Source organism: Phaseolus vulgaris, chromosome 2 (genome assembly GCF_051622355.1).
Source record: "Phaseolus vulgaris cultivar YP4 chromosome 2, ASM5162235v1, whole genome shotgun sequence".
Lineage (NCBI taxonomy): Eukaryota > Viridiplantae > Streptophyta > Magnoliopsida > Fabales > Fabaceae > Phaseolus > Phaseolus vulgaris.
Genome location: NC_143499.1, coordinates 49313515 through 49325793, shown reverse-complemented (window position 1 = coordinate 49325793; position 12279 = coordinate 49313515). Strand labels below are relative to the sequence as shown.

At 33.9% G+C, this 12279-nt stretch overlaps 1 protein-coding gene and 1 non-coding gene across 2 annotated transcripts; one reads left to right on the top strand and one right to left on the bottom strand.

Annotated features, from left to right (window-relative positions):
* The first annotated feature begins 1304 nt into the window (after nucleotides 1-1304).
* Nucleotides 1305-9189, top strand: LOC150029235 (disease resistance protein RPS6-like). The gene is made up of 3 exons (XM_090299261.1): nucleotides 1305-3638; nucleotides 3770-4063; nucleotides 7006-9189. The coding sequence occupies exons 1-3, from the start codon at nucleotides 3462-3464 to the stop codon at nucleotides 7474-7476; spliced, it is 942 nt and encodes a 313-aa protein (XP_090155387.1). The 5' UTR covers nucleotides 1305-3461; the 3' UTR covers nucleotides 7477-9189.
* LOC137813110 (small nucleolar RNA Z247) lies at nucleotides 2111-2249 on the bottom strand. The gene has a single exon (XR_011081348.2). It is a non-coding gene; the product is annotated as a small nucleolar RNA Z247 (small nucleolar RNA).
* Nucleotides 9190-12279: the final 3090 nt, after the last annotated feature.

The window sequence follows — 12279 nt, the reverse complement described above, 5'->3', positions numbered from 1 at the left end:
TAAGGATGTTATATTGTACTTATATGTATGAGATTTTTTTTTTCTAAGTGTTATACAAAATATTTAACAATAAAATTATATGAAATCCATTATTCTTTTACCAAAAAGTGTGAATTAAGATTTCAATCTCAATTAAATGTCTTTATAGTAAAAAAAATCTAAAAAGTGGTAAATAAATTATTAATAATTAATACCATTGGCTGCGGGAGATTTTTAATTTTTTTATGGAAATGTTATTTATTATATATGACCTAAACAAATGCTAATTTTTTACGATTTAAGATACAGTTTGTGGTAGTTAAAAATTGTTACGAATATTATTTTCAGCTATTAAAATAATTGCCAAAAGTACTTATGTCAAAACTTGTTTGTTATTACGATCCTACAATCTGTTTTTTATTAGAAAAGAATAATCAGGTGCTAACAGTTAAAAATAATCATATTCCCATCCTACAATCTGTTTTCTTTTATTTAACAATTTAATTTATATTTTAATTAAATAATATAATTTAATATTTTATTATTATTTAGAGTTGTTAAAAGGTTATTATAATATGAAAAACGGTCGTCAAAATAGACCTTTTTTTCCTGATTTATATAACTAGAATAAAAAAAATATTCACGTAGCTGCATGTAATAAAACATCACAGTATCATAGCCCAAATGTTAACCCAAAACAATTCAGCTAGCAAATAATTATAATACACCAAAAATCTTCAAAAAAACAATTAATATTTTAATCTGTAAATGAAAACTATCATTTTAATATCTAAAAAAGGAATTGTATAATTATAAGGTAGTCTATTTATAAGGTAACAAGCTGTATTGAAGGCTTCATCCCAATAGGACAAAGGCATGTTAGCTTGGGCAAGTAAAGTAAGGCCAGTTTCCACAATGTGTCTGTGCTTTCTTTCTACCAACCCATTCTGCTGATGTGTGTGAGGACAAGAAATACGATGCTCAATTCCAGTTGTTTTGAAATATTGGTGCAAACGATGGTATTCACCCCCCCAATCTGACTGGACAGAGCGAATTTTGGTGTTTAGCACGGTTTCAACATGTTTTTGAAACTGAAGAAACACAGACTCAACATCAGACTTGTATTTCAAAAAATAAATCCAAACATATCTGCTAAAATCATCAACAAATGAAACATAATATTTAGAATTATTCACTAAGACAATGGCTGGACCCCATACATCAGTATGAATCAATTGAAGAGGTGTTGTAGATACATGTTGAGAAGAAACAAAGGGTAATTGATGTGCTTTTCCTAGTTGACAAGCATGGCAAATTAAGGAAGAAGAAACTCTAGTATCTAGAGCTAAGTTATTATTTTTCAAGATTCTAATTGTGACTGGGAAAGCAGGATGCCCAAGTCTTCTATGCCATTGTTCTTTCGAAAGTTTGGCTGTCAGGAATGCTTTGCTGGAATTATTTGGTAAAGTGTAGAGGCCATTCTTACATCTACCTGTGAGCAGAAGTTCCTTCGTGGCTCGGTCCTTAACAAAAAAACAGTTTGGGTGAAATTCCACAAAGGCATTATTATCAGATGCTAGTCTTTGTACTAAAATCAGATGTTTATTGATTTTAGGAGCATATAGGATATGTTTCAGTACAAGAGATCTAGATGAACCAGAAATTAATGAGTTCCCAATATGAGAGATGGACAAACCTGAGCCATTTGCAACTTGAATCTGATCAGTGCCATTGTAACGTTCGTTGGTGGTAAGTCTTTCTAACTCGTTGGTGATGTGATCCGTGGCTCCAGTATCTACGTACCAGTTTGCATCACCAGTATATCCACTTGTGGCCACAACTGCTTGTTTAAGATTGTCTTCGGCTTAATATGCCTGATCAAATCTGTGCCAACATTGCAAAGCATCATGGTTTGGCTTACCACAAATCTGACAGACTTTGTCCGAGTTGCTTTGTGCCTTTGATGGCTGACGTCCAGAATTGTTTCTAGTGTGCCATGTTTGTCCTCGACCACCATTTGATTGACGACCACGACCACCACGACGTCCATTAGTTCCTCCTCGATTAGACATGCTGTTGACATTGTTAGCAAAAGGAAATTGCTCAAGAGTACCATTACGCAGATGACGCATCTCGTAGCTCAGCATATGAGCATACACATCGCTGACAATGTAAACATCTGTTCTAGTTGTAATGCTTGTGACAAGAGGATCATAATCTAGACCAAGTCCTTGCAGCATGTAGGCGATGAGTTCTTCATCCTCTACTCGCTTGCCAATGGCAGCCAGAGTGTCTCCGAGACGTTTTACTTTACGAAAATAGTCAGCAATTGTCATGTCCTTCTTTTGGATCGTGGAGAGTTCCATATGATTCTGCATTGCTCGTGCTCGAGATGTGGAGGCAAATTGCCGCTCCAGCATATCCCAGGCTTCTCGTGCAGTGGTGATTCCGACCACCGTGCTGAGAACTTCCTCGGTAACCGATGAGTTGATGAGACTGAGTACCAGCTGGTCCTGGGGGTACCAGACTGTGAATTCAGGATTTTGCGGCTCCCTGTTTCTTCACTTGACTCAACCGTAATCGTTTGGTTTGGTGGTGGCATGGATCCATCCACAAACCCAACCAGCCCCTGACTACGTAAATAGGGAAGGATTTGAGCAGACCACAATAAATAATTTTCTTGTGTGAGTTTAACATTAATCACTTGGCTGATTGATGGTGAAGACATTGTATTGATTTGAAGGGAGTTCGACATGGTTAGCAGCAGAAAAAGATGGATCTTGTGGATCTCGTGGATCTCTATCGCTCTGATACCATAATAAAGTTTGCTAACTGTACCTCTCTGTGTGGAGGACGTATTGTATTTATAATTAAAGAAAGGTAACTGATTGCATACACGGTTGGATCCATGATCCGCTTCTTAAGGCAACTAACCAACTAACGTGTTCCACTTCTACAAACGTGTTCCACTTCTAACTGACTAATTCTAACAAGCTCAACTTAAAAAATTAATAGGTGGGAGTGATAGTTTTGGGCAGGGCAGTAGAATCATTATCACCAGTAGAGACAAACAATTGCTTAAGAATGCTAGAGCTAATGATATCTACGAAGTTAAGGAGTTGAATTTTGATGATTCTCAGAAACTTTTTAGTTTACTTGCTTTTAAATAAAAATCTTCAGAAGAAATTGCTTACAGGGAACTGTCAGAAAAGGTGTTGAGATATGCAAAAGGGATTCCATTAGCTCTCCGGATTTTGGGGTCATTGCTTTATGGAAGAACAAGAGAAGCATGGGAGAGTCAGTTGCAAAAGTTGGAAAAGGGCCAACATCTTGATATTTTCAATGTATTAAAATTAAGTTATGATGGGCTGGAGGAGGAGGAGAAGAATATATTTCTTGACATAGCTTGCTTTTATAGAGGACGCCAGGAGATTGTGGTAGCAGAAATACTTGCTGACTGTGGTTTCTCTTCCAAGATTGGAATGGATATTTTGAAAGATAGGGGCCTAATATCTGTCTTTGATGGTAGAATTGTGATGCACGATCTAATACAAGAAATGGGTAAAGAAATTGTTCGTAAAGAGTGTCCTCCGCATCCTGGAAAACGCAGCCGATTGTTTAATGCTGAGGAAATTTGGGAGGTTTTAAGAAAGAACAAGGTATTATGTCGTTACTCAATTGAACATGGATTTACTTTGTGAAAAATTGCAAACCACTGAGATGTCATTAAACATCCTGCAATGCAACATTTCATGTTTTTTTTCTCCTAATTACATTGATTTACTTTCAGGGGTCAGATGCAATACAGTGTATATTACTACATACGAACAAAGTAAAAGAAGCTGTAGTACATGCACAAAGTTTCGAAAAGATGGACAATCTTAGGATGCTTATGGTCTACATGCCTATATTCATATCAAATGTGTCTCTTGAATCATCTCTTGTAGGTCTGCCAAACACTCTAAAGTTTCTTTATTGGAACGGTTTCCCTCAAAGATCTTGGCCTCTAAACTTTTGCCCACAAAATCTAGTGACCCTCGAAATGCCAGACTGCCATCTTGAACAACTCTGGGAAGGAGATCAGGTTTTTCAAGCTATCTATGTTCCTCTGTGTTCTAAACTTTCAAAGATAAAAATAAAGTACACAAGCATGTTTTCTGTATTATACATTGTTAACCATACTATAACTGTGTAACGACAACTTTGTAACTGTTTCCAGTTCTGCACTCCTTATATACCTTTAGCACATATACTAAGATAATATCTTTCTCCTTTCTCTCTCTATTCTAATGCACTGCACTCATATCAACATGGTATCATGATCCAATTCTAGCCTCTCTTTTTTTCCGTCATGTCTGCCTCCTTCTCTTCATCTTCTTTTGCATCTTCTTCTTGCCCGTTACCTCTGGTCATGCCTTCCGTTCAACAGTTCACAACACCCATCACTCTTAAACTAGATGAAGATAACTATCTTCTCTGGAAACATAAAGTCCTTGCCTCCATTTGCGAGCTCAAATTGGGTCATTTTCTTGACGACACTAGTGTTCCATCAAGAACCACTTCTTCCACCACTGATGACAGTCCCCAAGTCTCTAATGGTACTTCAATCTAATATCGCTTTTGTTGCTTCTTCTCAGCATTCACAATCCCAACCTACCTTTTCCAACTCCTCCTGTGGTGGTCGTGGTTACAATCCCACATCTAACTAGAATCAGTTCAACCGCGGCAAACCCCGACCTTCCCAACATTCTTCTTGGAACTCCACTACGTCTTCATCATGGAAACGCAACCCTGTTCGCTGTCAAATATGCTCCAAACTTGGACACACTGCTCTTCATTGTTGTTGGCACTGGTTTGATCGTACTACACCACCATCCTCCTCTGCAAACACATCTCATTTCTCTCCACCTCCACGTGATGACTCTTCTTCCTCTCTTCTTGGTCCACCATCATCTTTAGAAGATCCATTATGGTACCCAGATAGCGGTGTCTCTCACCATATAACAAACGACCATACTCTGTTCAATGATCAACAAATCTATCATGGCATTGCCAACATTAAACTTGGTAATGGTGCAGGTATAAAAATCTCCCACATTGGTTCTGCTTCCTGTGTGTCGTCTACCTCTTGTACTTCCTTCTCTCTCCTTGATCTTTTACATGTTTCTCATTATACTAAGAATTTGCTTAGTGTTTCAAAGTTTGCTCGTAACAACAATGTGTTTTTTGAATTTCACCCTCATTCTTGCTATGTTAAAGACTAAGTAACTAAACAGATTCTTCTACAAGGCACACTTAAAGATCATCTCTCTGTCTTTCTTGATCTCTGATCCTCTGTTTTTTCTGCTAACTACACATCTCTTAAATCTGAAAAAACTTCTTTTCACTTGTGGCATAATAGACTTGGGCGTTATAGTTTTTCTGTAATCAAAGTTGTTCTAAAACAGTGTGGATAATCACCTTTTAGAATTTATCTATATTGATATTTGGGGACTGCTGTTTGTGCTAATAATGTTGCATCATACTATATCTCTTTTCCTAATGCATATTTAAAATATACATGAATTTATCTCTAGCATGCTAAATCTCAAGCTCTTGCTGCATTTGAACGCTTTAAACTCTTCTCTGAAAATCTGGTTTCAAAATCAAAACTGTTCAAATTGATTATGCAAAAGAATTTGTTGTTTTTAACTCCAAACAATATCTCACTAATACTATCCCAAAATCAAGATTTCACCAACAAAAACGAAAAATGAGTAGAAATATTAATTATAGTTTCAAGATCTTATATAGTTTTTTTAATATGAAAAGTAGTTATGTAAATAAAATAGAATTTTATATAATTTAGTTAATTTAATTATAATTTTCATCATTTCTAAAAAATAAAAAATTATATTTAATTACCCTATCTTCATATTTTATCTTTAATAATATTTTATATTAAAAAAAATCACATTGGCTTAAAAAATATTAAAGAAACAAAGAAAACTTATAAGATAGAGGAAAAAAACTTCCAACGTGAAGAAATATATATTTAAACATTCTACTTATGTGGTAAATATTTATAGTATTTAACTCCATATAATGAAAATTTGTAGGTTTAATTAAGTTTTAAGTATCTTATAAATTTGATTATTTTCAAATTGAATTTTTATTAATTTTCTTATTTTATCTAGTACTCAAAAGTTTTATATTATTTAATTGAGTTCATGTTGTTTAATTTTTTTCATTAGCTGAGTGACCTGATTATTATATTGTCCTACGTATTAACTGAAGAAATGTAATATTTTATGGTTAATATAATGATATTGTTGTTAATGTATTAGTAGAAGTGTATTTGAGAGGGATTGTTGATAGTGACAACTATCCATTGTTATTTGTTACCAACATGTTTTAAAATGAAAATAATAAAAATCATTTACCTTTTATGTTATTAACTGTAATATTATTTTATATTAATCGTAAAACTTCACATTTATTTTTTAATAAATAAAGATAGGTATGTAAATCATATCATAAGATAATTTCAGTATAAAAATTAAAAATGACATATATTCTATTGGAAATATAATTTTTTTGAGAACTTAAATAATTAAAAATGTCTTTCTAGATACTTACAACTTAATTAAGTCTTTTTTTTATTATAACATAAACTTCAATGATATACAACAAATTACAAATTATGTAATTAATAAAATAAATTATGGAAAGATGGACTTATTTTAACTAAGGTTTAATTTTAACTCTCCAACAACACCATTTTATTTTGTCAGTTGATACATGCATAATACAAAATATTTCGACATTGTCATCGATTATAAATTACTATCATAAGTTTTTGAATACATAGTAAGTTTAGGTTCAAATTATTAGGATGTAATTTTAGGTAGGGAACAAAAACAGGTTAAATTTTGTGATCTTTTATGATAACTATAAAATTTATAGCCACAGTTTTGTTAGTTCAGAGTGTGATTTTTTTAACAGTGGTTTTTATTTGTTACCTGATTCATTTACTATTTGTGGCAGAATTTACCAAACTTGAAAAGGCTTGACCTGAGTGGTTCTGGGAAACTTACTAGAATACCAGACTTTTCTCTCTTACCAAATATTGAAGAAATAATTCTGAGTTATTGTGGAAAGTTGATTAAAGTTCACTCTTCGATATTACTCAGCAAGCTCAGTTATTTATGTTTAGATAATTGTTATGATCTGAATAGTGTAAATATTCCCAGCAACATTTTATCCACATCACAAGGATGGATTAATATTTCCTGTTGTGGGAAGCTTAATATGTTTTCAACCAGTGAACCCAGATTTCGTCATGTGAAACTGGAGCGTCAACGTCAAACTTTCTCAAGATACCCACATCAGAAACTGGGGCATCAACGTGGAAATTTCTCAAGATTCCCTCATGTGATACTGGAGCGTCAACGTCAAACTTTCTCAAGATTACATCGCCAGAAACCGGATATGATCAAAGAGATAAATTTCTCATAACGGCATGGTGCAGGACGGCGTGGTGAACCTCGTGCATACCGTGGTCATATTTTCCCAACTTCTAGTGAAATTTTCTCAATTACTTTTGACAGATATAATGAAGAAGAAGAAGTGGCTAATAATACTATATACTTAGAAGTGTTGACAAAATTCATGAAAGGTGTGCCCTTACACTTTAGTTGCAAGAAGCTCTGTCATTTAGATCTCTCTTACTGTTCTTCCCTTACAATCTTTCCATTTGACCTTTCTGATATGAAATTCCTAAAGCAACTTTCTCTCCGTGGTTGCTCAAAATTGGAAAATTTACCCCAGATTCAGGACACTTTGGAAGATCTAGCGGTGCTCATCTTAGACGCCACAGCCATACATGCACTACCTTCATCCTTGTGCCGTTTCGTAGGGCTTCAACAACTGAGTTTGCGCAGTTGCCTTCCTCATTTTGCAATTTCGTTAATCTTCGATCCCTGGAGCTTCAGAAATACACTGATATCGAGTCACTTCCAAACTCCATTGTTAATCTGAAGCTTCTCTCTAAACTTGATTGTTCGGGGTGCCCCAAATTAACAGAAATCCCAAGACACATCGGTCGCTTGACGTCATTAATGGAACTGTCACTGCGTGATAGCGGAATCGTGAACCTTCCTGAGAGCATTGCTCATCTTTCAAGCCTGAAATCGCTTGATTTAAGCGACTGCAAAAAGCTTGAATGCATTCCACCGATTCCACCATTTCTAGAACAACTCGAGGCATTGGATTGCCCATCCATTAGTGATGTCAAATTCTCTTGTTCCAAACTTGTCAAATTCCAAAGAGGGTGTATTCAAATTTCATTTCACCAATGCTCAACAACTAGATTCAGGTGCTCGTGCTAACATTGAGGAGGATGCAAGGCTTAGGATGACCGACGATAGATATAGGTCTGTGATCTTCTGTTTTCCAGGGAGTACAGTTCCTGGTTGGTTCCATTTTCGTGGGAAGGGACATTCAGTGACTATAAATGAAGATTTAAGTTTCTGCAGCGATGATAGGCTCACTGGTTTCGCTTTGTGTGTAGCTTTTGGAGTGTTAGATATTAAAGGTGGATATGGTTCTTTTCGTTACAGCCTAAAATTTGAATATGATGATGGCACACAGATCATTCCATATAAGGGTGTGTTAAATAGCTATTTCAAATGGGATGATGAAGACAGAGGTGTTTATAAAGATCACACATTCGTGTGGATATTTAACTTGGAGTCCCTAATGGCGAGCGGCATGAGCCTTAGGCTGTGTGATGCTCGCAGCTTCACTTTTGAGATCAGTCCATGTTATTATGACCTTGGGTGGCCAGATTACGAATCAGTTGAGAGAGAGTTGAAATCAGGTATCAGAATAAAAGAATGCGGCATATGCCCTCTTTATACGAAAAAGAAAGATGATAAATATGGTGGTGCTGTTGACTATTCTGCATCAGAAAATGACATTGAAGAATTCAGTGGAAGCAATGTTGCACACTCTTCAGGAGAAACAGGGGAAGATAGGAAGAGGAACGCCGAAAGCTACCCAGTCAGCTAGTCTCTTCCTCTTCTGGCTTATCGTAATACTTCTAGATTACAAGTGTTGAAATTTTATCATGAATTTCTCATTTATAAGTTATTGTTAGATAGAGTTCAATAGCTTTTAAAGAAAAGCGAGAACATTAAAAAAAGTTCAATAGAGTTTAAAATTAAAGTATCGTTTATTATAATTTATAAGTTTAATTGTACATTTTATAAGTTTAATCATCCATTTGACCCTTATAGTTAAAAGATTTTTTATTTCAGTTTTTATACCAGAAGACATCTCCTTTAAGTCTTATACTAAAGGGGATATGTTTTCAATATAAAACTGACAATTTATAATATAAAAGTTTAGTATGGATGCTTCTCTATTAAATTTATAATTTCAAAGACTAAATTTTATAATTACAAATTTTCAAATAATTCATAAAAGCAGGCCAGAACATATTCCAAAGAGTAGAATGTAATTGCTTTTAAATTAGACAAAATTTGCTATAGTATTAGATTTCTACATATGAACAATATAAATACCAAATCTAAGTACCGATTTTGTATAAGATATTTTCCAGAGAACAAAAATGATATAACCATTAAACTGCTAGTAACAAAGAACTTGAATTCTTATCATAAATATCTCAGAACTTCTAAATTCTCCTGAGTCCTTTAGCTAGTGGTGGAGAGTTTTCGCCCTTAAGAAGCATTGGTATTTTCAACCACTGAAAAATAGGCTACCACACTAAAAATAGTAAGTGTCTGCATACCCAAACACGTCCATTTAAGCCAACTGCAATCTCAAAGGAAATTTTCTTCCCTAAAGCATCAAGAACAAACACAATCTCTCATGTCAATATTTGTTAATGTTATGCCAAACCTCCTTGAGAGACCAGTTGTACACTCAAACATATAGCTGAACAAACTCCAAAACAAAATAAAAGGCAGAGTTAAGTCTGCAAAACTAATACAGAAATAAATTTAAAACTTATGTAACAAAAAAATCCACAATGTAAGAGGCACAAGGAAAAAACAAAGTCGATATAAAACACCAACCATCAGTGCATGACAGCTCTGGATTCATTCCAGGGTTTGCTTTTACAACCCGCACATAAAGCAAAGTACCTATCTGCAACTGATGCATTAGGCAAAATAGATTACAACCTACATAAATGTGATAGACCAACCAGACAAAACATGGCTTAACACCCAGATGAGAACAAAGTCAAGTTGCTAGTTTGACATCCAAATCAAAAGAGGAAAAGAAAAATGTACATGAATTTTACACTTCATGTTTTACAAGAATTAATTACAAAATACACTTCAGAAGACTTAATTAGGTTAACCAAGGTGATATGTGGCAGTGGCAAAGTTCATTAATGGAAAAAACACCCACTGCTTCATGGTCCTAATCACACCCTAAAAGATAAATAGAAACAGAAAAACTGTTTTTTAGGACTTAAGCATAAGGGGAGAGAACCTAACCCAAAATACTAGTCCATTAGGTGAGAGAGTCCCAAAGTACTAAATCAAGTAGTTCATCCATTTCAATGTGGAACTCCTACCATTGCTACCTGAGCCTGGACACCCTGAAATCACATTTTTTTTCTAGGAAACACTCCCTTTCGAGCATCCAGAATGCACTCTTTTCTTTCTTAAATGATAATGTCTCAATCGTCTTGACAACTTTAATTAAAGCTCCATAGTTAAGAATAATCCAGCTTGTAACAATTTGACACTTCTAGCATTGATATAAAAAGAAAATTACCCAAGATTATGCATAGAAAATGAAAACTTAATATTATTAAAATGGAGGAAAAAGTACAGCTATAAGGTGAATTAGATTTCCACAAGATCAGACAAAACAGATACATAGAAAGAACATGAAAGTAAAAATAAATATAAAATGCAACTTTGGCCCCGAGATACAACCAATTTATGATGAATGGAGTTAAAATTTATAAAGAAGACACGATCACACCCCACAATTTTTAAAGCACACTAGTTAAGTGACTTAAAAGTGTAAAATCCAGCATCAAGACCAAGGCTTTGTAAAAATGGACTTTGGTTTTAGTTTTACTAGCCAAAGTTACCAATGCCTCCAATTGGTGACCCTAGTCTTCTAATGGTCCATGATACAATGCATAATACTGATCTCCTTCACCTATATCTATTTACATTAATAATTGATGATGACCAAAAAATGAACCTTCTATTTTACTTCTGGTACACAACAGCAAACTCCTAAATTTCTCAATAACCATCGTGATATGCAAATACCAACAACAGAAAGTTGCAGTGATTTGAGGTAGACAATGCTAGGACAGAAAGAAATAATTATGAATGTGTAATCCTTATATATATTATGAATAAAAATGTTTCTATATTTCATCAAGATATGTTCCCAACCTGCAGATAAAGAGTAACATTGAAACTAAAAACAGACCCAAAGCAAACATAGGTAAAGGTCTTCCACAAATTTCATGACAGATACTACCTTCCAATGTGATAACAAACAAATTTTGATACTTACAAATGACATTACACTGAAAACCAAAACAATTGATTTGAGGATATTATTCCCACCATCTTTGGGTTTAGCCATCTTGTTCTAGATTAAAATCATATTAGCCCCTTCTACTAAAAATGCTGCATTAGTCCATGTATGATAAACACATGCTTTATTTGAAGTCTTTTATTTACTGCTATTTGACAGCAAATTCATATAGCAGTAAGAAAGAAACATATTAACTAGTAGCAATGAAAAACCAGTATTGTCCTGTCTACCAAACCCATGCCTTTACACTTTAATACATAGATCATGACCGCAGCATCATACTCACCCTCTTCTCAGAATTTTCAACCACTTTGTCTGCCAGCCTTCATTGCAGAAATTGCATCACAGTCCTAAATATTATAATCAAAATGTAATGTTTTGTAAAATCTAAAAAATTAATTTAAAATGTTACAGAAATAAGCTACCCACAAGAAATCAATAGATATTTATAATATATTAATTTATAAATAGACAGTGGGTGTAAAATTTATTAAGAAACATATTAATATTAATATGTTGTTATTTGTAGTAATGTTATTCCTGTTATTCTTACACTATCTTTATTCATTTAGTCATATTAACCTAGTTTTATGTTTACTGGTTATTTTCTAAAATATATTAAAGAAATACGATTCTTTATTTGTAAAAGGTATGAAAAAAAAGAATTAAAAATAAATAAATTGAGTAAAAGTATTAAAGAAACTACTCGTATTAATG